At 35.5% G+C, this 24,673-nt stretch overlaps 1 protein-coding gene across 6 annotated transcripts in view; it reads right to left on the bottom strand.

The window, feature by feature from the left end:
* The window catches only part of MEIOB (meiosis specific with OB-fold), a 119,716-nt gene that overhangs the window by 4,417 nt on the left and 90,626 nt on the right, over positions 1-24,673 (bottom strand). For 4 of the 6 annotated variants that reach the window (XM_072599597.1, XM_072599605.1, XM_072599615.1 and 1 more), the window contains exons 7-11: positions 13,781-13,881; positions 12,009-12,061; positions 11,817-11,912; positions 4,394-4,495; positions 2,330-2,483 (exon numbers count right to left, since the gene is read on the bottom strand). In XM_072599597.1, the coding sequence (XP_072455698.1) occupies positions 2,330-2,483; positions 4,394-4,495; positions 11,817-11,912; positions 12,009-12,061; positions 13,781-13,881 (506 nt within the window). The remainder of the gene's footprint in view (positions 1-2,329; positions 2,484-4,393; positions 4,496-11,816; positions 11,913-12,008; positions 12,062-13,780; positions 13,882-24,673) is intronic. The other 2 variants (XM_072599630.1, XM_072599635.1) reach the window with 1 other exon arrangement.

Genomic DNA, 24,673 nt, shown 5'->3' with positions numbered 1-24,673 from the left:
AAGGAGGTCAAATAGAGATGGAATCTGCTATCTCTAGCTTTTAGGAGCCTACTAACCATTTACAAATTATAAAGTATCATATAAATTTGAGCTCCTCCTTACCTATATTAGCCAAGATGTGGACAAATCCCTTCTTTTTACCATTCTAATTTAAGAGGTGTTAAGGGAAACTTTATTAGATAAGCCAATCTATGTTTGGTGGAATAAGTTTAAGAAATCACTAATGTTGGTTCTTTTGTATTTGTTTCTCCTTTCCTTAGCTTACTAAGCTAACTAAACATTTGTATTGAAAAAGTCCAGCTTCATCTCAGCTGCACTAAGAGAAAAAGGCCTTTTATTCACCTCATATTCAGGAGACACAGTATATGTCCCTAGTATGCCCCTAGGAGCTAATGGAGAGAGTCTAGGACAACTAAGGGCAATATCCTTTGGCATTAAGGTTTTTTTTTCTACTTTAGGTCAAAAAGAAGGGTTTAAATAAAATAAAAAGCAAATAAAAAACAAATAAAAGCAGCTTTAGTCGATTTTTCTATTCCTCCCGTTCCTGCCCTTAAGTGTCATAGGCATGAAAGCAAAAGAAAACAATAATGGGAAGTAGTGGGATATGGTAACAATGGTCCTCAGAAATCAGAAAGATCTGACCCCATCTCTGACACAAACTGGATGGATGGCCATGGGGAATTCATTTTATCTCTCAACGGCCCACACAACTCTCTAACCCTATAAGCTGCTGAACTGCGTAAGTGAAGAGCATTTCCTTACCAGGAAATTTCCTACCCCAATGAAATCAGAGGTCCAAAATAACCATAATCGTAGGAAAGTGCTTTGTAAACTATAAATCATGATGCACATTAGTTATTATTCTTACATTTCCATAGGATTTTATAATTTTAAGGTGTTTTTTGCATTCATATTTTCATTTGATAATCACTAACGACTAGAGAAATGAAAATTAAAATAATACTTAAGAATTACCTCATACTCATCAAGTTAGCAAAGATGCTAAAAGTTGAAAAAAATTTATTTGATGAGCTTTAAAAAAATTAGGCACACAAATTTACTATGGATGAAGCTATGAATTATTTTTATCAACTGTTTTTAAAAATAATTTAGAATCATGTAAGAAAAATTACTAAATTGTTCATACCTTTTAGCACTAGGGATAGAGAACTAGTCAAAAAATTAGGAAAACCTGCCTTATACCTACTTATGTCACCAAGGACAAGTCACTTAACCTCTTTGTGTTCTAGGCAACTCTCAAAGATTATAAACTGAAGAGAAGGTGCCAACCCATATTAGTAGAGGAACGTTCTTTATCCAGGAAATCCCTACATAAATGAAATTACAGGTCTAGTTCCTAAACCTGTTTTTGACCCAGACATTCCATTACAGGCATTAAAACTCAAAGATGTTACTGACACACTTCTTTAGTAGGAAGAGAGGGCCAAAAAATTTTACACAGATTTTTCCAGATGGGGCACGGGAGCACTGGGCCCCCAACCCCTGAGATGCAGAAGGGATAACTGTAATACCTAAAGTACCAATCCCACAGGTTGGTATATGGTTCAAATGAGTTGATGTATGTAAAGAGCTTGGCAGACTTTAAAGTACACATGTGCATGCACAGGCGTGCGCACACACACACACACACACACACACACACACACACACACTCCTATCTCTGGACAGCGACCTCTGCTTTTCCATCTTTAATTTCAATACAAATTCAGAAAATGTTTTTGCACAGATTTGAAATTCATCATGATTTTAATTTAATTTTAATAGCCAAATTGTTAAATAACACTTTTTCTTCTAAAGCCTAGCGTTTCTTGGCATATGCTTTGACAACAAGATATAAAATATCTTAGAGCTTAAGCTTTGTGAACATAATTTATGAAATAAAGGTTGAGAAATTATAATTATTTTCCATTTTTAAAAAAATATGCCACAAGATATGGAAAACAAAGTGATCTTATACTAAGTTTTCAAATAGCACATCACCCCGTACTTCTTTATTCTTTTATTTCTTAAGATCACAGGTCTTCAAAAATATATGACAATGTTTGAATTTAACCAGTTAGCCATTACAAATATAGTATTTTCTGAATGATCATTTGAAACATGTATTGACCCCGTTGTTGTTTTCACAGCTTAGCAGGGCTTTGCACATAGTAGATACTTATTTTATTAATGCTTTTTTATTCATTCATTCACTCATTTACTTCAGTGTCAAAGAATTTGTCTTTCCTATAATTCTTATTATATTTTAATAATATATCTTTCTTTTTCAGACAAAAATACATTTACTAAAAATAACCTGGCTGCTTACCATCTGTTTCGTGCTATTTTCACAGTTTCGTTATCAATATTCAACGTAGAAATGTAAGCATAAAGGATGCCATAGAAGGGATAAGATTTTCCCTCATTCTTCAAGGGTACTGCCTTTAATTGTTCTACTGTATACACATCAACAATTGTCTGTACTAAAAGTAAAAAGATATATGTCACTTCATCATTTCAAACAACAAAATTAAAAACAAAATAAATTTTAATATAGCATATGTAAGATGAAAAAGCTAGCTAATGTTAATATTTATTAATTGTATTGAAATTGATCATATTTTTATTTCAAAATATTTCACTATATTTTTGCATATGCTGCTCATTAACACAATAAAATACTTTCAGATGGACATTAACTCTATCTTCTCTCCAGAGTACTCTTTTATAAATTACTGACACCCTAAAACATTCATATTGTTGTTGTTACTTTCAGTATATGAAATTTTATGTACTACTTAACCTATATGGTGGTATGACAAATGATCATTTATTTAATGTATTTGAATATTGATTTGAATGTGCGGTCCTAAGACTGCATATGATTGCTTTCAAGCACATGGTAATATTGCTTTAAAAAATGTCTAAAAAAAGAACTATGGAATTGGATCACAGAATGAAGTAGACTATTTTCTCTTGTGTTTTGTTTTGTTTTTTCTCACGGTTTCTCCCATTCGTTTTAATTCTTCCATGCAACATGACTAAGGTGAAAATGTATTTAGTAAGAATGTATGTGTAGAACCTATATAAGTTTGCATGCTATCTCAGGGAGGAAGGAGGGGAAAGGGAGGAAGAGAAAATCTAAGATTTATAGAAGTGATTGTAGAAAACTGAAAACAAATTAATTTAAAAAGTCTCTAAAGTCCATTTTTTCCACTTGTCTTCCTCTTTCTTGCTAAAAAGAAATTAGAAATGACACTAGACAGAAACAAAAGTTTTTATAAGAATAGATACCAATGCTATGAATGTAATTTGCTTGTCGACTGTGGGAATAAGCATTATTGAGGAAAGCTTGGCAGAAGAATAGGAAATGGGATCTTGGGTTTGGGAAAGAAGATTATAGGATAAGAAGTTAGAATAACAGGGATAGTGACAGAGATGAGCAAGAACAACCTGCTATAAAAGTCATGTAACAGTGCACATAGAATCAAACTGAAACAGAAATTGACAAAAGAAAAAAAGGAAAATTTAACATGGAAAATATACCAGTCAAGCTTTCTTTTTGTAATGTTTTGGAATAATTTTGGTATGGCACATTGATCATGTAAAAAAATGTTTCCATGCAACAGGATGTTGGGTTGGATGATTTTGGCTGCCCTTAAAGAATCAAGTATAGAAACCAAAGTCAACAGAGAGTCCACCTCACTTCCAAAGTACGTATTTGGATCTCATGGAGAAGTCTTGATGTAGCTATTGAACTATGTCAAAATGATATGACATCTTTTAAATTACTTTTTCACACTCAAACACAACTATGCTGGGCCAGTCATTCCTTGTAGAAGCTAGATGGCTGCTAAATATTAATCAACTGGTAATTGTAGGGTTCACCAGCAAAAAGAATTGGCTTGGAATGTGCTACAGTATACAAAGAAAAAGTGATAATGAAGTTTGTTTTTGGCATAGCTCGAGGTGGTCACAGCTATATGAACTATTAGTTTCATTTCTAGGTCAATTCAATTGTTAGTTTTCTGAGACAACAAGATGCGTCAATTAGTGTACCCTGTAATGATGAGACTTTTGATCTATTAGATCTATTAAATTCTGTTAGGAAGTTTCATTTGGAAGCAAAGTGAAATGTGTCTCTATTCTGTTACACCAGTCAGCTTCACATAAACCAAACATAAGATTAAATAGAGTACTTAAATAACATTACAGATAATAATAAACAGAAAATTCTGGTGATATCAACTCATTTAGGGAAGATAATATAATTATAAAATATAAATATGATTCTCTTTGCTGTAATTAAAAGTCTCATTATGTCAAACCAAACTTCAAAGACTAAGATTTTGGTCTGTCAAAAAGTGCAAGCAACATTTGAAAAATCACTTACAATTCATGGATTCTTTTAATTGAGCCTCGATTTCATCATCTAGAGCTGTTGCTTCTGCATTTTCTCTTGCAAAGTTTGATAGGACATTAGCTTCTGGTGTGTCTTAACAAATAAAAATAACATAGATAAATGCTGCCTACTAAATAAAAATAATAGTTAGTGTCTATATATCACTTTAAGGTTTGCAAATCATTTTACAAATACAATCTCATCTTATCCTCACAACAACCCTACAAAGTAGGTACCATTATTATCCTTACTCTATAGATTAGGAATCTAAAGCAGGTAGAGATTAAGTGATTTTGCCCAGAAGCACACAGCTAGTAAGTTTCTGAGGCTGGATCTGAATTTACTAATTCCATGTCCACCAATCTATTCATTGTACCATCTACCTGCCTAGACTTTTTGCTTCTTGGATCATCCTGGATAGTAAAAACATAAAGACATGAAAAAATATAAGCCAAATTAACAAGAGTCAACTAGAAAACTTGTCTAGGATATCAAGGACCTTACCTTTCCCATATAGTTTTCCTCTAATCCAAAATATCATATAGCTAGTTAACTACAGAAATTAGAATGAGGATAAAATGCTTCAAGAGCTCCTAAAATGTTTACTCAGAAAAGAAAGCAATGATAAACTTTTAGAAATTGTAGCTAGAAAAATTTTTATTATGAAATTAAATTTGTAGGATATATTTTAAGTCCTTAATAAAATTATCACTTGTTTTCTATGCAGGCACTTGTTATTTATAATTTACAGAAAATCAAATTCTGTGATAGTGATCTACGTTATAAAAAGTTACTAGTATAGAATGGTCTTTCACAAAACATAATTATTTATATTACAACTGGGTTTTATTTGAAATAAGCATTATTCAATATAGAAAGAAAGATTACTATGACAGGATTTTCACAAACCAATTAACATCCAGGTGTGATGGCTAACACCTGTAATGTTTGCTGCTCAAGAGGCTGAAATATTGGATCTCAGGAGATCTGAGCTACAGTGTGCTAAGATGATCTCATTGTCATGTTAAGTTTGGCACCAATATGGGGAACCTTGGGAGGGGATGACTAAAGAGGGGCAAGTTGGCTCAGAAACGGGACAGGTCAAAGCTCTCTAGCACATCATTAACGGGATCCTGGCTGTGAATGGCTGTTACAGTTTCCTGACTGGATAGGATAAGGAGAACTACTCTCAAAATAAATGAAATAAAATCAATGAATAATCATTTTTAAGGGCTTACTATGTGCCAAGGATTATTTTTAAGTTCTGAGGATAGAAAGACAAAAGCTAAACAGTCCAAGAACTCTAGAAGGTTACATTCTAATGGGGAGAGAGACAACATGCAGACAATTATATACAGAATATATATAAGATGAATACAAGGTAGTATCAGAAAGGAAACTGGTGGGGGATTAGGGAGTAGAGGAAAAGAACTAGAAAAGTGGCACTTGAGCTGAGTCTTTAAGGAAATAAGGGATTCTAAAGGGTGAAGGTGAGAAGGGGATGCATTCCAGGTATGGAAAACCTCTAGTGAAAAGCCATGAAAATGGGATAGTTATGTGGGCAGAACAGCAAGTAGGTCGATATGGCTGAATTGCAGAATTTGAAGAACGGAGTAAAGTGGAAAAAGACTATTAAGGTAGGAAGAGGACAAAGTTTCAAAAGCATTAAATGTGAAACAAAGGAATTTATACTTGATCCTTCAGGCAACAGGGAACCATTGGAGTTTGTTGAGGAGGCGATGGCATGATTAGACCTATGCTTTGGGGAAAAGATAATGAGGTCTGTTTTGGATGTGGAATTTGAGATGTCTATGAGACAGACAGTTTGAAATGTCCAGCAGGCAGTGAGTGACATGGAACTGACACTCAGAACAGAAACTAGGACTAAATACATAGAACTGATTGATAGTTGAACCCATGTGAATTGATGAGGTCACACAGAGAGAGAGAGTGTAGAGAGAGAAGACAAAAGTCAGGACAGATCTTCGGGTTATATCTACAATTAATAGACATGTCATACATCAGCAAAATCAGCAAAGGATTCTGAGAAGCATTAGTCAGACAAGTAGGAGGGGAACCAGGAGCTAGAAGTGTCCTGAAAATCAAAATATGAGAAATGAGTGGCCAGAAGGAAAGGGTGATTAACAATGCCAAATTTAGTACAGAGGTCATTCTCAATAGTAATCAGGACAGTACTTTTTTTTTATAATTGCACTTTATTTAACATTTATTTAAAAAAATTTTGAGCTCCAAATTCTCTCTCCCTCCAGGCCTTCTACCACGCACTGAGAAAGCAAGTGATATATCAATTATACATGTAAAATCATGCAAAATATATTCCCATATTAGCCTACACTCAGAGTTCTTCAGTTCTCTTTCTGGTTGTAGATAGCATTTTTCATTGTGAGTCCTTTTGGAATTGTCTTGGATCGTTGTACTGATGAATGGACTATACATTTTAAAATTTTATTTCTGTACAAGCATTTATCTCTGCCTCTCTAATTTCCCTGAACCCTTACCCCATTGAACAATACAAAAAGAAAAACCTCATAGTTCAGTAACATAAAATTCTATTCTGGCTGTATCAAAAAATGTGTGTATTCTAAGTCTATCATCTCTCTGGAAGGAGATGAGTAATGTTTTATCTTTCGTACTCTGTTTTATCATTGCATTCATCAGAGTCCTAGAATCTTTCAAAGTTGTTTTTCTTTATAATGTCATTGTATAATTTTTTCTCCTAGTTCTCATTACACTCCAAATCAGTTCATTGAGGCCTTCCCAGTTTCCTTTAAAACTGTCCATTTTGTTATTTCTTATAGCATAATGCTATTCCACTATATTCATATGCCACAGTTTGTTTAGCCATTCCCTAATAGATGGCCCTTTTTCAAGTTTTTAGCTATTATGAAGAGAGCTGCTATAAATATTTTGTCTGGGTCCTTTTCCTCTTTCTTTTTTCTTATTTGGGTATAGGCCTAGAATTGCTATTGCTGGGTCAAAAGGTTACACATTTACTTATTGAAATGATTGAATTGGTTTGAACGTAGGCCATACTTTCCATTCAAAATCAGGCTTGTATAAAACTTCAGTGTGATCTATAATTAAAGTTATTTTTGAATGTGTAATTATATAAATATATTTTCCTTTCAAAGAGATTCTTTAGGGATAGAACATATATTTGAGGGTAATGTGCATTTAGACTGGTATAGTAGCTATTTTTAATAATAAATTTTAATTGATCCGTTTTGTTTTCATATCATTTGCATTTCCCAATGTATCTCTCTCATCTTCTTCCCAGGGACCAATCTCTTATAATTAAGAATAAAAAGAAAAAAAAACTCAAAAATTCCCAAAAGGAAACTGGCTGTTGCAACATGATTTTGCACCATGCCAGACATCACAAAAGGTCAAGGAATTTGTCTAAGAGATGAGTCAGACATGAAAGTATGGCAAATTTGATCGTTTTTAATATATTTTAGTAAAAAGTAATACTAGAATAATAGACTATAGCTTTGAAAGTTTTTATTAAAAGGAAATACAAGAGTCCTATAAGTGTCATAGACCCCCACTCTTTGGCCCAGGGGTGGATTGCTCACATCACCATCCCATAGAAGTAGAATTCAGTTTTCTTTCAATCAGCTCACAGAGCATCTATAGGGCTTTCAATTAGGTGGTGCAGAAGATCAGGGAGCTGGACAAAGAGTCAATAAGATCTTAGTTCAAATCCTATCTCAGAAATTTATTAGCACTGTGACCCTGGAATAGATACTTAATCTCGATCTACTCATGTTTCCCCTAGGGTAAAAGGAGATAATCTACCTCTCAAGGTTATAGTGAAGACCAAAGGAGATAAAATTTGTAAAGCACTTTGCCTTTGTTTCAAGACTATGACTATGACCATGTTCTGAGGTCTAAACTAGGTTAAAGAACACCAAGCTCAGTCCGCTCTTTGGACAGGGACAATTTGCTTCTAGTAGTTACAGAGCCTTCCTTCAAACCTACCAGATTTCAGTCAGTTCTCTCTGCTGATTTAGCCTGAAGCAGTTGTTCTTATCATCTGAATCTTCTCTGTTCTGAATCTTTGAAACCTCAGGGCCCAGTCTCCACTATCGCTTTTTCTTTCCTGGTAGCTGGTTTGTCTTATTCTTATCTCTTGCTTCTCATTTTTTCACCTCCCATTACTTATATTTTCTAATCTAATATTTAAATCAGGGCCTCTTAGTGCATTAACGATACATCTCTAACTTGGATTGAAATTTACCCTAAATCCTTGTTCAATCAGATTTAACACCAGTGAGCATATACAGATGATACTGGTGGTTCAAAACCCATTAGCATAAGGCTCTCCTTACTGATGGAGATTGAGGTGCCTTTGGCCGAACTTTATGAGATGTGAAGCTGGTGATCTTTAGAGAGATCCTGTTCTGGCTTCCAACTTCAAGAGAGAAGACATGCTCTTCTGGATTCTTTTCAGGTTCCAAAAGGGAAAGAAAGACCCTAGGAAGACACCAAAATGTAGAGGAGCCAACACTTCCATGAGATCCCTATTTCCAGCTACAGGAAAGACTTTAGGGAATTTGCCTTTTAGTGAGAGCTGAGACTTTTGGTTGAGTTGTTATCTTATTTACTCTCTGTATATTGTTGGCTATATATTCTTCAACATGTATTTTCTCTGATTTTTGTTTTGCTAGTGAGTTGAATAAATGGGTTTATTCACTATTTACTACATGGGTTCACTGTAGAACTGGTATTTGGTGGGAAAGGAGTCAAGCCTTTGGATATAAAACTAGGGGCACTCTGTCTCTTTTAAAGAAGATTGATCACAACTTGAATCTAAAAATTATTCCACCTAGATTCACAATATTTAAGAGAGCAGACAGATATTATTATAGTCTGTTACTCCCTCTCTCTGAGGAGAACAGAGTGACCAGTTTCTGGCCCCAACCTCCTACTTCCCCTCCTGGCAGGAATTAAAGTCTCCCTTGGAGAAGGGTTGGGGGAGGTGACTCTACAGATATCTATTCTTCCCTACCTAGGAGCCAGCCACATTTAGACATATCCATGCAGACACAAATAACTTACGTGGGCAAAACAGAACAAATCTACCTACACATTTCTGCATATAATTTCCCCAAAGTTCCCCAAAAGTTTTATGATTTATAATTTCTCAGCTCTATTCTACAAAACTCTGAAAACAGTCATGAAAAAATTTATGAAAACAAATGAACTGATGGACAACAATGCTTTGCAGCCGTACCTCCATCTTCAGTCAGTAAGCTTATACACTCCTTTCAAACAGATCCTCCTCTCAGTATATTTAACTGAGGGGCAATCTTCTCTCAAGTCCTCAGAACTGTCTCAAGATGCTTTTCTTACATACATGTCCTTTATTTTCCCCTTTCAATAATTAGATGGCCATCTATGAAAGGAGCAGTCTCTTGCATGAGGCAGCTAGGTGACACAGTGGATAAGAGCACTGGGCTTAGAATCAGAAAGACTCATCTTCATGAGTTCAAATGTGGCCTCAGACACTTATCAGCTGTGTGACTCTGAGCAAGTCACTTAACTCTGCCCTAGTTCCTCATCTATAAAATGAGTTGGAGAAGGAAATGGCAAATCACTCTAGTATCTCTGCCAAGATAACCCCAAACAGGGTCATAAAGAGTCAAACATGACTGAAATGATTCAACAACAACCACACTAGTTTGTACTATTTGGAGGAAAAGGCCAATCTTAATGCTACATTCACTTTAATGCAAAGGAACTGAATTGATTTAAAGTCAAAGATGTCAAACTCTTCTAGTCAGCAAAACTCTGAAGTGTTTCTGGAATGAAATTAAAATGTAATTGGGAAATGTTTTAACAAAATACAATACAATGCATATAATGTAATTCATGGTTCTCTAAGCCAATATGTAGCCACACAAAGATAATTTCTTTTTTAAAAAAAAATATTTTTAGTTTTCAACATTCACTTCCACAAAATTTTGAGTTGCAAATTTTCTCCCCATCTCTCCCTTCCTCCCACCCTAAAAATCATGCATTCAGATTACCCTTTCCCCCAATCTGCCCTCCATTCTATCACACCTCTCCCTTCTCTCATCCCCTTCCCCTCTATTTTCTTGTAGGGCAAGATAGATTTCTATACTCCATTGCTTGTATGTCTTATTTCTTAATTGCTTGTAAAAACAATTTTTAACATTTGTTTTTAAAACTTTGAGTTGCAACGTCTCTCCCTTCCTCCCTCCCCACTTATCCCCACTAAGATAGCACACAATTCGATATAGGTTGTACATGTGTAGTCATGCAAAACACTTCCATAATAGCCATGATGTAAAAGACTAACTATATTTTTCTCCATCCTATGCTGCCCCCCATTTATTCTATTCTCTCTTTTGACCCTGTCCCTCCTCAAAAGTATTTACTTCTAATTACCTTCTCCTCTCAACTGCCCTCTCTTTATCATCCCTCCATCCCCACTTTGCTTATCCCTTTCCCCCTACTTTCCAGTAGTGTAAGTTAGATTTTCATACCAAATTGAGTATTCATGTTATTCCCTCCTTAAGCCAAATCTGATGAGAATAAGGTTCACTCTCCACAATGATAATTTCTATTTCACTTTGACACCATTGGTTTAAATAATATAATTTAGATTTTTAAAATAATTCAGATTGGCTTCCTTTCTCAAATAGTTTTATATGTTCATTTAAATAGATCCCAATGATCCTTTACCATTTACAAATAGCCCAGATTAATGTGATTTACATTATTAATCTAGTTTTCCCTTTAGCAAATATATACGTATATGTGTGGGTATACACATATGTGTGTATGTGTGTATGTATGTGTGTGTGTGTGTGTGTGTGTGTGTGTGTATGTTTGCTTTTCCCCAGTAGCTCCTTGTGAGTTGGGATTGGTTTCATTTGTCTTTTTATCCCCAGTGCTTAGCACAGAGCCTAGACCATAGTAAGTCCTTAAGAACTGCTTGTGGACTGATTAATTTAAAGTATTCTAGTGTTGTTGTTAAGTAATTTCAGTTGTGTCCAACTCTTCATGAGTTTGGGATTTTCTTGGCAAAGATCCTGGAGTGGTTTGCCATTTCCTTCTTCTGCTCATTTTATAGAAGAGGAAATGAGAGAAAAAAGGAAAAGTGACTCTCCCAGAGTTACATGCTAGTAAGTGTCTGAGGACAGAATTGAACTCCAGAACATGAATTTTCCTGACTTCAGGTCTGGCATTCTATCCACTGTGCCATCTAACTGCCCCTAGCATTTTAGTATTAGACCTTATGGAAATGTTAAAATAATCAAATTTACCACACTCACTTCTTTGACTGATTTTAAATACAAACTTCATTTATATTACTAGACTCCACAATAAGTGAATTTCCAAAATGCATTTTGAAGATTTTTACCTGGATTAGCTGTAATAATGGTTTTCGAGATGACAGTTGCAGTCATACAGCTTCGAAATTTATCAAAACTTATTCTTATATCTGCAGCAAATATTACTGTGCGGGGGAGAAAAGTCTACTATTTTAGTATTTGTCTTATACTTATGGGTCAGAACAACATGAAAATACTGAGTACAGCTATGAGTATGATACCTGTTTCACGTGGTATCCAGCTCTGTGCAAGTAGAATAGATTCATTATCCCAGCTAAATAAAAGGAAATTAATGAAAGGACAAATATATTAGGAAAAACTAATAAAAGAATACTGTTTACAGCTTTAGAGGAGGTCAATCCTACTGAACTGCTCATATTATTACATTGTCTTTGTATAATTGTTGGAAGCTAATACAGTTTTGCTGACACTAATATTGGCAGAATTATTCCTTATATTAATATTCCTTAATATTTTGTTGTTATTCAGTTGTTTTAGTCACGTCTGACTCTTCATGACTCCTTTTGGGGTTTTCTTGTTAAAGATACTAGAGTGATTTGCCATTTCCTTCTCTAGCTAATTTTATAGATGAGGAAACTGAGGCACATAGGGTTAGGTCACTAGCCCAGGGTCACACAGCTGGCAAGTGTCTGAGGTCAGATTTGAACTTAGGTCCTCCTGACACTAGGGCTGGCACCCTATCTACTACATCACATTAATATTTATTCTAGACTGTACCGAAGCTAAAAAAAACCCCCATCCCCACACTTCCACAAAGAACACGTGTAAAGGAAATAGCTCCACACTATACTGATTCCCATTCCAACTGATTTTTTGTAGTAAACTACATTCACACCTTCTTTCCAATGGAAGCCACTGAATGTTCAAGTTATACCTAGCCTAGTATCTTATAATTTTCTCCTGTATTTTGGGCAATTCATTTATCTATGTCATAGAATATTTAACTCATAAATTAGAAATTTATTTTTTATTCTAAAACTTTGTGTTTCCTCTTGGCATTTTGTTTTAATTAATTATCATTCTTCTCTCTGCCTTGTCATTCCCTGAGAGGTAATGATGTGCAATTATTAACTTTCTCAGGCCATTAAGACCCAATTGACACTGTGGATTAAGTGATACCATAGAGCCTGGTAAGAGTTAATATACCTCTTCTCTACATATCATTGACTGGAGTCTACTCAGGATTTTTTTCTTCAGAACCTTTTAGCTCTAAATATTACTTTATCCATCTTTGGAATCAAATTTCTGACAGCATCATCCGTCTATGAATTTAACACAACTTACTACCAGAGATTGATAGGTTCTAGGGAAAATTGGATACCCTTATTGTTAAAACACTTTACTAAACCCTATTTGTCATTCACTCTACACAATAGTGTAAACAGTATTGTAATTCACTATAAATGATTGTCTGTTTAAAACTAGATCCAAATAATTTATTATTTTGGTGTGTTTCAGTAGAAAGAATGTTAGATTTAGAGACAGGGAGTCTGGGTTCAAATTCTGACTTTGTTACTTCCTACTTGTATGGTCTTTGACCTCTTTGCGCTTCAGTTTCCTCATGTATAAAATAAGGAATTTGGCCTAAATGACCTCTAAGCTTCCTTCTACCTCTTGACTCTATAACCTATATAACTCTATAAGTACAAGATAGTCTTGAACTTTATGAATAGTGTTATAGTTGAAAACTCAAAACAAGTAAGTTAATTATTAACAAAAAAAGAGAAAAAGGAATAGCATTATAGTATATATCCAGAGTAACAATAAATATATGAACATGTGAATGTTTTCAAGTTTTAAGGCATTATTTCACTTCCTTACAACAAAAAGATGAAATTTTTTTAATGAAAGGAAACCTTTTCTCTTGATGAGTTTAAGTAGTTCTTAGTAATATAAAGCAATAAAACAACTAAATAGATCTTATTTTCTTATTTTATGTTTTCATCCATGGTTCAAAGGAAAGGCAGTTTACCATAGCATTGCAAAAGAAGACTCTGTTTCATCATATAGCTTTACTTCACATCTCTGACCCTTTCTTCTGTCTGAAGTTGTAAAGTATTTTGGTTCTCCAATCTTAATAAAATAAAGAAAACCATTTCATTTCATCCACAATCACAGTAGATACTTAAATACTTGTTGATTAATTGAAATATAAAAGGGTTACCCACTAAAGTACTAAAGTGGAAACATTAGAACTAATAAATAGCAATTTGCAATGATAAACTTTTGATTAAAAATATTTTGTCATGCTAACCATTTTTTAAAGTACTTGCACAGATATTATCATATTTGATTCTCACAACAAGCCTGTGATGTAAGCAGGCATTATTGTCTTCATTAGGCAGATGAAGAAATTAAGGATCAGAGACGCTGACTTGCCCAGGAACTCAAAGACAGACTTTCTAATTCCAAGTCCAATGCTCTTTCTACTATATTATCCATGAGTTTCTGTTTTGGGACTCTTTAATTCTTTCTTTTTTCTATCCCTTAGTGATTACATCTACTTCTTTGCCTTCATTCATCATCTCTATGTAGATGCCTTCCAAATGTATACAGGTAGCTTCAACCTCTCCCCAAAGCCCTTGTTTCACATCAGCTCATTCCTAGACATTTCCAACTGGATGGCTTGCTGGCATCTCCAACTCAACTTGTTCAACTGAACTCATCATCTACCCACTAAAACTTAACCTGGTTCCCATTTTGCACATACATATTGCTATAGAAAGATGTATATGTATTGAGGGGCTAGCATCAGAGAGAGATGCTAAAGCAGTGATAGAACTAGATGAAGTAAAGGATATCTACAGACTACTGCATCATTCAGTCTCTGAAGAGAGTCTCAATAAGAGTAGAACACAAGGGAAACAAGGCCTTAAAGAGACCTATACATTGGGGAGTAAGAGTAGAAAGAAAGAAATACAGCAAAGAAATATATGTCAGCAAGAAATTTGACTTAGGGCTTCAACATGGACACAAATTCACAGACTTTCTCCTTGCTGCTGTTAGACAGAATAGCAGGGAACCAAAAGCATCAAGGAATAACCTGAATCTGTCTCTTCAAAGTACTATGGATCAAGTGGACTGTGTAGGTTCAGGAGGGATGGTAGATACAACTGTGGGTAAGAATGCTTGATGCCCTTTGAAAAAAGGAGGAGAATTTTCCTTACAGGTAAGAGGATTTTGTCGGAGTTCACTCTTTTTATCGCATTAAATCAACTCAAACCTTTTGGTGTGAAAAGTTAGCTATTTGTGCTGTCAGTCTGGGTGACTCCATTTTAAAACCTTGTTTATAATGGTAGGGGGACATGCTCACTAATCCCATCTCCTATGATACTGTAATGAGGGAGGAGCTGAATGGCACTAATCTATCTTCTCATAATTACATGAACCAATCAATACTCTTGCCCTTATATGGAAGTTGCTTACTGCTGTCTATAAAGAGCAGGGCACAACTTGAATCAAGGCTATCTCACCAAATGCTTGCTGCCTTGGCATGCATTTTATTTCAATCCTTTAAAATTTATCTGAGTTTGCCTTATTAATTAAGGTGAGACCCAAACCAGGATTTCTTTTAACATTGGGACTCCTTTATACTCTCAAAAATAAATGAAGGCCCAAAAGATTTTCTATTTACATAGGCTGTATCTATTGATATTTACCATAACAAATTTAAATGTCTTAGAGTGAAAATAGTTTTGACCTTTCAGATCCCCTGAAAGGATCCCCAGGGGTCTATATTTTATGAATTCATGGGTTAAATGAAAGCTTTAATAGAGTTGATGTCTTATTAGCTTGCATTCTTGCAGTAGAACTCAAGGCACCACTTGGGAGAGAAAATAAGTAATATACTAATATTCCCAGGCTTTACTAGCATGTGAGTATGAGTCACAGAGATTTTGTGGAATACACTAGCTAGGGAGAGTTTGTGGGAAACATGAGCCAGGAGACTGGTACAAGATGACAGAGTAAGAAGCAGTATAAAGCCCACCTCTCTCCCACAACTGCCCCAGTAAGGATCAAAGAAAAACACCAAACCAGAGAGTAATTAAGAAAATCAAAGAGAAATCACAGTGAGTTGTTTTTGCAGCCCAGGTCAGCACCAGGAGACAGCTAAAGGCCTGTGGGCACAGGGGAGTGGTTCTAACCAGAAAGGTCCATACAGACCTACTAGAACATAGATGGAGGCTAGGGTCTATGGCTATGTACTGGAGCATGGAATATGGAAAAGGGGGACCCTGGCAGCTTTGTTATTCTGACCAAGGAGTAAGGTCCTAGATCTAGTATGGATGGAGACTGGGATTTGTTGCTATATACCAAATCAAGAAGCAGGAACAGGGGAGAATCTTCAGCTATGTTGCTCTAACCCAGTAGCAGGTTTTCAAGCCTTTCATCACAGATCAGGGATGAAGCCTGCAATCTACAGCTATGCACCTGGGCAGGAAGTTGTAACACCAATGGGATACTCATGGCAGCCACAATGAATATGCATGTGTATTTCCAGGGTAAATTTGCAAAATATAAATAACTCTCTTCCTCAAAAGCAAACCCAAAATATTTATTTGGGACATCATTAGAATACCAGGAGGTAAGATTTAACAGGGTACTTACTTATCACTAACCCAGGGAGCACTCTTAAACCTTCTTTCTGTCAGGTTTCCCCACAAAAATAAGTTCCCCTAGACAAATTCTTCCCTCTGCCCACTCACAGCTTGCTTCTCTCTCTCTGCTCTGCCTGCTGTCTTTCTCTTCTCTTTTCTTCTCTCTCTCTTTCTCTACCCCCCAACCCCCACTTTGGACAAGCTCCTCCCAGTCTGAACTCATTTGTGACCCAGGCTCCATGTGATCATAGGCTCCATGTGCTAGATCTATTAATGGATGGGGAAGATCTTCCTATTCTATTAACTTTACAGAAGTGCAGTGCAAGAGTGAGTCTGCAACTTTGTCTCTCTGATCCCAGAGCAGGGTCAAAGAAGAAGAGAGGCAGCCATGTAAGGGGCAGGAGGTATGCATCAGGGATGAAATCTGCAGTTCTGTCACTCTGAACCTGAAGAGCTTTTCAGTTAACTGATAAGAGGCTGCAGACAGTTCCAGCAACTGTCTACTGGAGCTCCAATAAAGCACAAGCCTACAGTGGTACTGTCAGATTCAAACCTGCATCAGAAGTCTGCAAAAATTAGATTAGAAAGACATTCATTAGACCATTCCTTAGATCATATTGCTTAGGGCATCCAACTTTGCAGCTCCCTAGCTTTAGTCGACCCTAAGATCCTTGAAGAACATAGCATTTAACATTCAGAGAAAGTAGCATTACAAGCCCCAGATAACATAGATCAGGACCAGACACGGCCTCAACATTCCCTGTAGAAGTGCACAGAGCATGACTCAAACACAAAGCATCAATTCAGGGAATAAGGCTATAAGAAAGTGTCAACAAAAAGACACCAACGATAAAGAGCTAGGAATACCCAAGATGCAAACTTAGAAGAGAATAACTCCACAACATTTGCAAGCAAAACCTCAAACAAAAACACAGTTTGGTAAAAAGGTCAATCAGAATTCCTGGAAGAGATGAAGGAAAAGTTTTTAAATGATATGAAAAATGAATGAGAGCAAAAATAAAACATAATAAGAGCTTTAGAGGAAAGGATTTGAAGGAGAATAAATAACTCAGTACAAGAAGCAGAAAACTGTATCCAAGTAACATGTTTCCTGAAAATTAGAATAGACAAACCAGAAGAAAATGAATTCATCAGACAAGAAATATTAGAACAAAATCAAAGGACTGGAAAAAAAAAAGAAAAAAGGCATTTTGTACAAAAAAAAACTGACCTGGAAAACAGACCAAGGGTAAAATGCATACATACATGCATTATATATACACCTACATATGTATGCGTGTATACATACATACACTCATATATATACATTTGTGTGTATGTATGTATATGTATATATATATGATTGGATTATCTGAAAGGTATTATCAGAAAAGAATCTGGACACCACATTTCAACAAATCATAAGTAAAAACTGCCCAGACCTATTAGAATTAGAGGGAAAAGTAAAAAATAGAAAGAATCCAATAGTCACTCCCTCAACAAAATTCTAAAGTGAAAACTCCCCGGAATTCCATAGCCAAAATCCAGTGTGTAGGTAAAATAAAAAATACTGCAAGTATGCAGAAAAAAGGATTCAAGTTCTGAAGGTCCACAGTCAGTATAACAAGATTTGGAATCTACAACAATCAAGAAGGGGACAGCTTATAATACAATATGCCAAAAGGCAAAATATATAGTCTTACAATGAAAAATAAATTACTCAGCAAAACTGAGTATCTTTAAGGGAATAAAATTGTACTTTTAATGAAATAGAAGACTTCCAAATATTCCTGGTGAAGAGAACAGAGCTGAATAGAAACTTTAAAATATAAACATAAGAATCAAGAGACATAAAAAGATAAACTGAGCAATCAGAAGGGACTAAACAAAGATAAAAACAATAACAGTTCGCATTTATATAGTGCTTTCTACGGCCAGGCACTGCTCTGCGTGCTTTACAATTGTTATCTCCTTTGATTCTCACAACAACTCTAGGAGGTAGGTGCTATTATTACTCCCATTTTACAGATAAGGAAGCAAAAAAATTTGATTTTAAAAGATGACTAGGAAAACTACATTATCCTTAAAGGCACTATGGACAGTGAGTACCAATACTTGACATACTTGTACCAAATGAGAGTACCTAAATACTTAAGGAAAAGTTAAATGAGTTACAAAGAAAAATAGGCTGTAAAATTATAGTTGCTGGGGACCCAATGTACCTTCAAGCCTACATTTAACAGAAGAAAAAAGAAGATGAAGAAGAAGGAAGGAAGAAAGGAAGGAAAGAAGGAAGGAAAGAAGGAAGAAAGGAAGAAAGAAAATGAGCTGAACAGAACTTTAGAAAATGAGATCTAGCTCTTTGGCAATTACTGAGTGGGAAATGAAAAGGGTATACATATTTCTCTGCACTGCATGACAGCTTTACAAAAATTAAGCGAAACAATAATTTTAGCAAATTGCAGGATTAAAATAAATCCAGGTAAACTTTCATCATTTCTGTACATTACCAACAAAATCCAACAGAAAGATATAAATTCCATTCAAAATATCTGCAGAATGTATAAAATATCTGGTATTCTACCCAGGAACTAAATATAAAATATCTGGTATTCCAGCACAGGAACTATACAAACACTACTACAAACCATTCTTTATGGAAATAAAGACAGACCTACATATTTAGAGAAACACAAAAAACATCAAGAACAGTCTTGGATTTTTGAAAAGTCCTGTACTAATTGCTTATGGATAGGCCTAGGTAATATAATGAAAATGTCATACCACATCTGGACACTAACTCAGTGGAAGCAGTTCTATGTAGTAACTGAAGGTTACTACATAGGTGAGCCTTCTTTCTCTCCCTTCTCCATCAGAGACTAGAGTGGTGTAGGGGAGAGTGTGACCCCAAGGTGTTTAGGGAAAATTGTTACAAGGTTCTTGTTGTACCTCTGAAGTAAATATCCCCTTATAAAATCCTATTTATATTAAGTAGTTAAATGGAACTGGGGAGCTAGTGACTGACCCCTAATAAAATCATAGCCACATGGTTTTTAACATTACCAAAATCACATTCATCAGGGTCTCAAGGTGATGGTAACAGAGAAGAGAAACACCTTCAACAGTTCACAGTTACCCCCTAAAGCCCTGATAGGAGATATAACTCACCTAATTTTAAAGGAGGGACAGAGGGACATATTACATAGATATAAAAAAATCACATGATAAACAAATTAGAGGAGCAAAGAAGAAAATACTTATGAAAACTATGGATGGAGAAAATTTCATGAAAAAAAGGGATAGAGAGGATCACAGAAGGAAAAAAGATAATTTTGACTTAACAAATTTTAAAAGTTTTTGCACAAACAAAAATAATGTAGTTAAAATGAAGAAATCATCAACTCAGGGAAAAATTTTTGCAGCAAACTTCTCTGATAAAGGTCTCATATCTGAGATGTAAAAGAAACGGATTTAAATTTGCAAGAATAAGAGACATTTCCAATAGATAAATGGTCAAATGTTATGAACAGGCAATTTTTTTTCTTTTTTTATTACATTTTCACCTTAGTCATGTTGAATAGAAGAATTAAAATGAATGGGAGAAACCACAAAACAAAACAAAACATGCTACAAAAGTAAACAGTCTGCTTCATTCTGTGATCCAATTCCATAGTTCTTTCTCTGGATGTGAAAGGTTGCTTCAAAAGTCCATTGGGAATTTTTTAGGTCCTTGTTTTGCTATGAAGGACTAAGTCTACCAGAAAATTCCTTACACAGTGTGGCTGTTGCTGTGTACAAAGTTCTCCTGGTTCTGCTCCTTTCACTCAACATCAGTTCATATAAGTCCTTTCAGGCTTCTCTGAAGTCTTCCTGTTCATCATTTGTTATAGCACAATAGTATTCCATTACATTCATATACCACAACTTGTTCAGCCATTCCCCAATTTATGGGCAACCCCTTGATTTCTAGTTTTTGGCCACTACAAAGAGAGCTGCTATAAATATTTCGGTACATGTGGGACTCTTCCATTTTTCTGATCTCTTTGGAATACAATCCCAGAAGTGATATTGCTGGGTCAAAACTTATGCACATTTTTGTAGCCCTTTGGGCATAGTTCCAAACTACTTTCCAGAATGGCTGGATCAGCTCACAGCTCCACCAACAATGAATTAGTGTTCCAACTCTCCCAAATCCTCTCCAACATTTATCATCTTCCTGTTTTGTCATGTTAGCCAATTTGATAAGTGTGATGTGGTATCTCAGAGTTGTTTTGATTTGCATCTCTCTAATCAATAGTGATTTAGAGCATTTTTTCATAGGACTATGCATGTTTTAATTTCATCCTCTGAATGAACAGGGAATTTTTCAAAAGACAAAACTAAGATATATACAACCATATTAAAATGCACCAAATTACTAATAATTAGAAAGACACTAAGTAAAGCAACTCTAAGGTTGTCAACAACATCTAGTTGACAAAGATGATAAAAATGATGATAAATGTTGAAGAAGCCATGGGAAAATAGGCACATTCATGCACTGCTGGTGGAGCTGTGGATTGATCCAGTTAAATGATCTAGTTTCCATTCTGGAAAAGAATTTGGAATTATGCCCCTAAAATCACCAAATTGTGCATACTCTGAGTCAGTCATACTCTTACTAGGCCTATACTCTAAAGATATCAAAGAAAGAGGAAAAGGACATAGAAATACAAAACTATATTTGAAGCAGCAAAGAACTGGAAATTAAGGGAGTGCCCATAAACTGGAAAATGGTTGAATATGTTATAGTATATGACTATCGTGGCAAAAGAAATGATGAAAGGGACAGTTTCAGGGAAACCCAGAGATACTTGTAGGAACTGAAGCAAAGGGAAATAAGCTTAACCAGGACAATAATTTATGCAATAACAACAACATTATAAAGACAAATAACTTTGAAAAAATTAAGAAAATCTGATCAGTGAATTGACTGACCACAGTTGCAGAGGACTGATGACAGAGAATGATATCCACATTCTGACAGAGAAGTGTTAGACTTGAGATGCAGAGTAATAGGTGCTTTTGGATATGAGTAATGTGGGAATTTGTTTTTGCTTGACTATACATTATTATAAGAGTTTTGTTTTTCTTTTTTTTCAATCTAGGAGGTTGGTGGAGTAGGAGGGAGAAGTTTGAGATAGGATTTCTTCCTACCCATTTACTCCCCCCTCCCCCCAAAAAAGGAAGAGAATAGCAGAAAGATCAGAAAGAATCATTGACAAGTAGCACAGCATTGAAAATTCCATATTGAATTTATTACATATTTTCAAAGTAGAGTAAGCTCTACAAAATAGAGATTTGCAGTTTTGTTTTTCATGATCTTCTCCTGTTCTATAATGCTTACGGAAAAACTAATTTTATTTATTTCTATTAAGGTTAGTATAAAAAGAAAAAAAAGAATCATGAGTCAGATATTGACATTCCTAGAGTTCACTTCACTGGCAGTATGAACCAGAAAAATTGTGAGAGACTCTACTGTATGTAAATTGTGCCCAAGTATGTGCTGGAACCAGTTCAAACTAACTTATGAGAGTTAATTGTTAAATTTGCAGCATGAGCATCTATATCTGGAAATTGGCAAATGCTGTAGGCCTTGATTTATTGTTTTGCTGATCTAAACTTAAAGTGATGGAGAAAATGTTGAAAATACAGATTAAACTTAAAAGTGTGTTCTACATACTTTTTTTGGGGAGGGAGGAAGCCGGTTTTTAAACATTTACCAGCATACCCCTGTTTACTCTCTTAACTCTTTGAATTGTTTATCTGGGAAACAAGGTGATGACTGAGAGATACTGGCAGAGAATATTCTTGGCATAAGTGAGAGTAAGTAACTACCTCTAACCTCTTAACCAAGATCCCAGTGAATTCCTAATTGTTACAAGAAAAAGTCCAACAGTAGGAGAAAAGGATATCCTGTGGCATCCTGGTCCAGCTTCCTCTCTAGATGCAGATTTTCAGGCTGTCATATGACTTATGGGTCTAGGGACCAGTGACCAGGACCACATGGGGAGGTGTAGAAACTACAGCTAATATTTTTCCCTGAAGATACAGCTTCCAAAGATGGATACTAGGAATCACAAGCAATGAATATCTAGATTGCTGAGACCATCAGCTATTGTGGATCCTCTTGCACTGGTGCACCAAAGGAGGAGTATGATTTCTTTTACAGTATTCCGTTTTCCCCTGTTTCCACTCCATGGTCCAATGAGGTACAGATGTCCTCTTTCTTAATTCCTTTTCCATTAGTGTACGGTCAAGAGTCCCCTCAGACATAACCGTATATCTGGGAGGGTAACTAAAAATGGTTTGGAAGATGGCTAGATGCAGATGTTTCCATAGGAGCACTTGACTGAGTTTCTTTCCACTCCATTCTAACCACAATAAACTACAAGATCATAACTTTCAAGTATCTGAATCCTGTGTATGCAGGTGACTACAACCACAGAAGAGTCCAGATGAGATGGGGAAGTTCATGAATTACTTATGATCCGTGGATTTAGTAGCTTAACATTCTGTTACAGCCTTATACTTATTTCAGACTTGGATAGCTGGAATTTTTTCCAAATGATTCAGAGCCACAACCAAAATTTGGGCTTGCGCTGGGGGTTAGGAGAAGCATTTGCAGGTTGACTGCCATCTGGTGGCCAGTAGGACAACTTTTTAGGGAAACCCTTTCATGAACCAGAGAGAAACTGAGGATGCCACTGTAATGGTGGTTGACTAGAACACTATCTAGTGGACAACAAAGGTATCGTACCCTCTTGCCATATAACTAATACAGTGACTGTTGTCTTGCAGCAGTCTTAAGGCATCAGTTCAGGGTATCCAAGGACTTTTGGTGAACCAGGGCCAAACATGTCACAAGCATTTTACCACAAAACTGTGCTCAGATCTCATATCAAGGGGGAATGAACTGACACTAGGTAAGAAAAGATGAAAATCCCCTCAGAGTTCTATGTTTGATCATTGATTGCATTGGTTAAAGTTCTCAAGTCTTTTAAAGTTGAGATTTTTTTTCATATTTAACTGTTTCCCATCTAATTATAACTTCATTGATTTTGTGTGTACAAAAGTCTTTCATCTTTATGTCCCCAAAATTTAACGTTAGTTTCAAAGTTGTATTGCTTGTTTGTCCCCTGAACATCCTGTTCTCTTTTGTGCTTTAAAAAAAAAATGCTACAATTCTCCTTTTTTTTTTTTGGCACCACTATCATCAGTCCCCCTCTTCCTCACAAGTCCCTCCCCACCAAATTATTATTTTGTTTGTTTACTTATTTGTAGTTTTCAACATTCATTTCCATAAGATTTTGTGTTCCAAAATTTCTCCCTGTCTCTCCCATCCTCCCACCCCAAGACACCATGCATTCTGATTACCCCTTCCCCCAATCTGCCCTCTCTTCTATCACACCCCTCCCTTCTCTTATCCCCATCTCCTCTATTTTCTTGTAGGACAAGGTAGATTTCTATACCCCATTACCGTATTTCTTATTTTCCAGTTGCATGTAAAAACAATTTTTAACATTCGTTTTTAAAACTTTGAGTTCCCACTTCTCTCCCTCCCTCCCCACACATCCCCACTGAGGAGGCAAGCAATTCCATATAGGTTATACATGTGTAGTTATGCAAAAGACTTCCATAAAAGTCATGTTGTGAAAGACTAACTATATTTCCCTCCATTCTATCCTGCTCCCCATTTGTTCTATTCTCTCTTTTGACCTTGTCCCTCACCAAAAGTATTTACTTCTAATTACCCTCTCCTCCCATTTGACTTCTGGAATATCATATTCCAAGTCCTGCAACCTCTTAATGTAGAAGCTGCCAGGTCTTGCGTTATTCTGATACTCAAATTGTTTCTGATTGCTTGCAATATTTTCTCCTTGACCTGGGAACTCTGGAATTTGGCTACAATATTCCTAGTAGTTTTTCTTTTCAGATCTCTTTCAGGAGGTGATCGGTGGATTCTTTCAATATTTATTTTACCCTCTGGTTCTAGAATATCAGGGCAGTTTTCCTTGATAATTTCATGAAAGATGATGTTGAGGCTCTTTTTTTGATCATGGCTTTCAGATAGTTCCATAATTTTTAAATTATCTCTCCTGGATCTATTTTCCAGTTCAGTTATTTTTCCAATGAGATATTTTACATTATCTGCTATTTTTCATTCCTTTGGTTTTGTTTTATAATTTTTTTATTTTTCACAAAGTCATTAACTTCCATATGCTCCA

Source organism: Notamacropus eugenii, chromosome 1 (assembly GCF_028372415.1).
Source record: "Notamacropus eugenii isolate mMacEug1 chromosome 1, mMacEug1.pri_v2, whole genome shotgun sequence".
NCBI classification, from domain to species: Eukaryota; Metazoa; Chordata; class Mammalia; order Diprotodontia; family Macropodidae; genus Notamacropus; species Notamacropus eugenii.
Note: the sequence above shows the minus strand (reverse complement) of the source record. Positions and strands in the feature narration are given on the sequence as shown.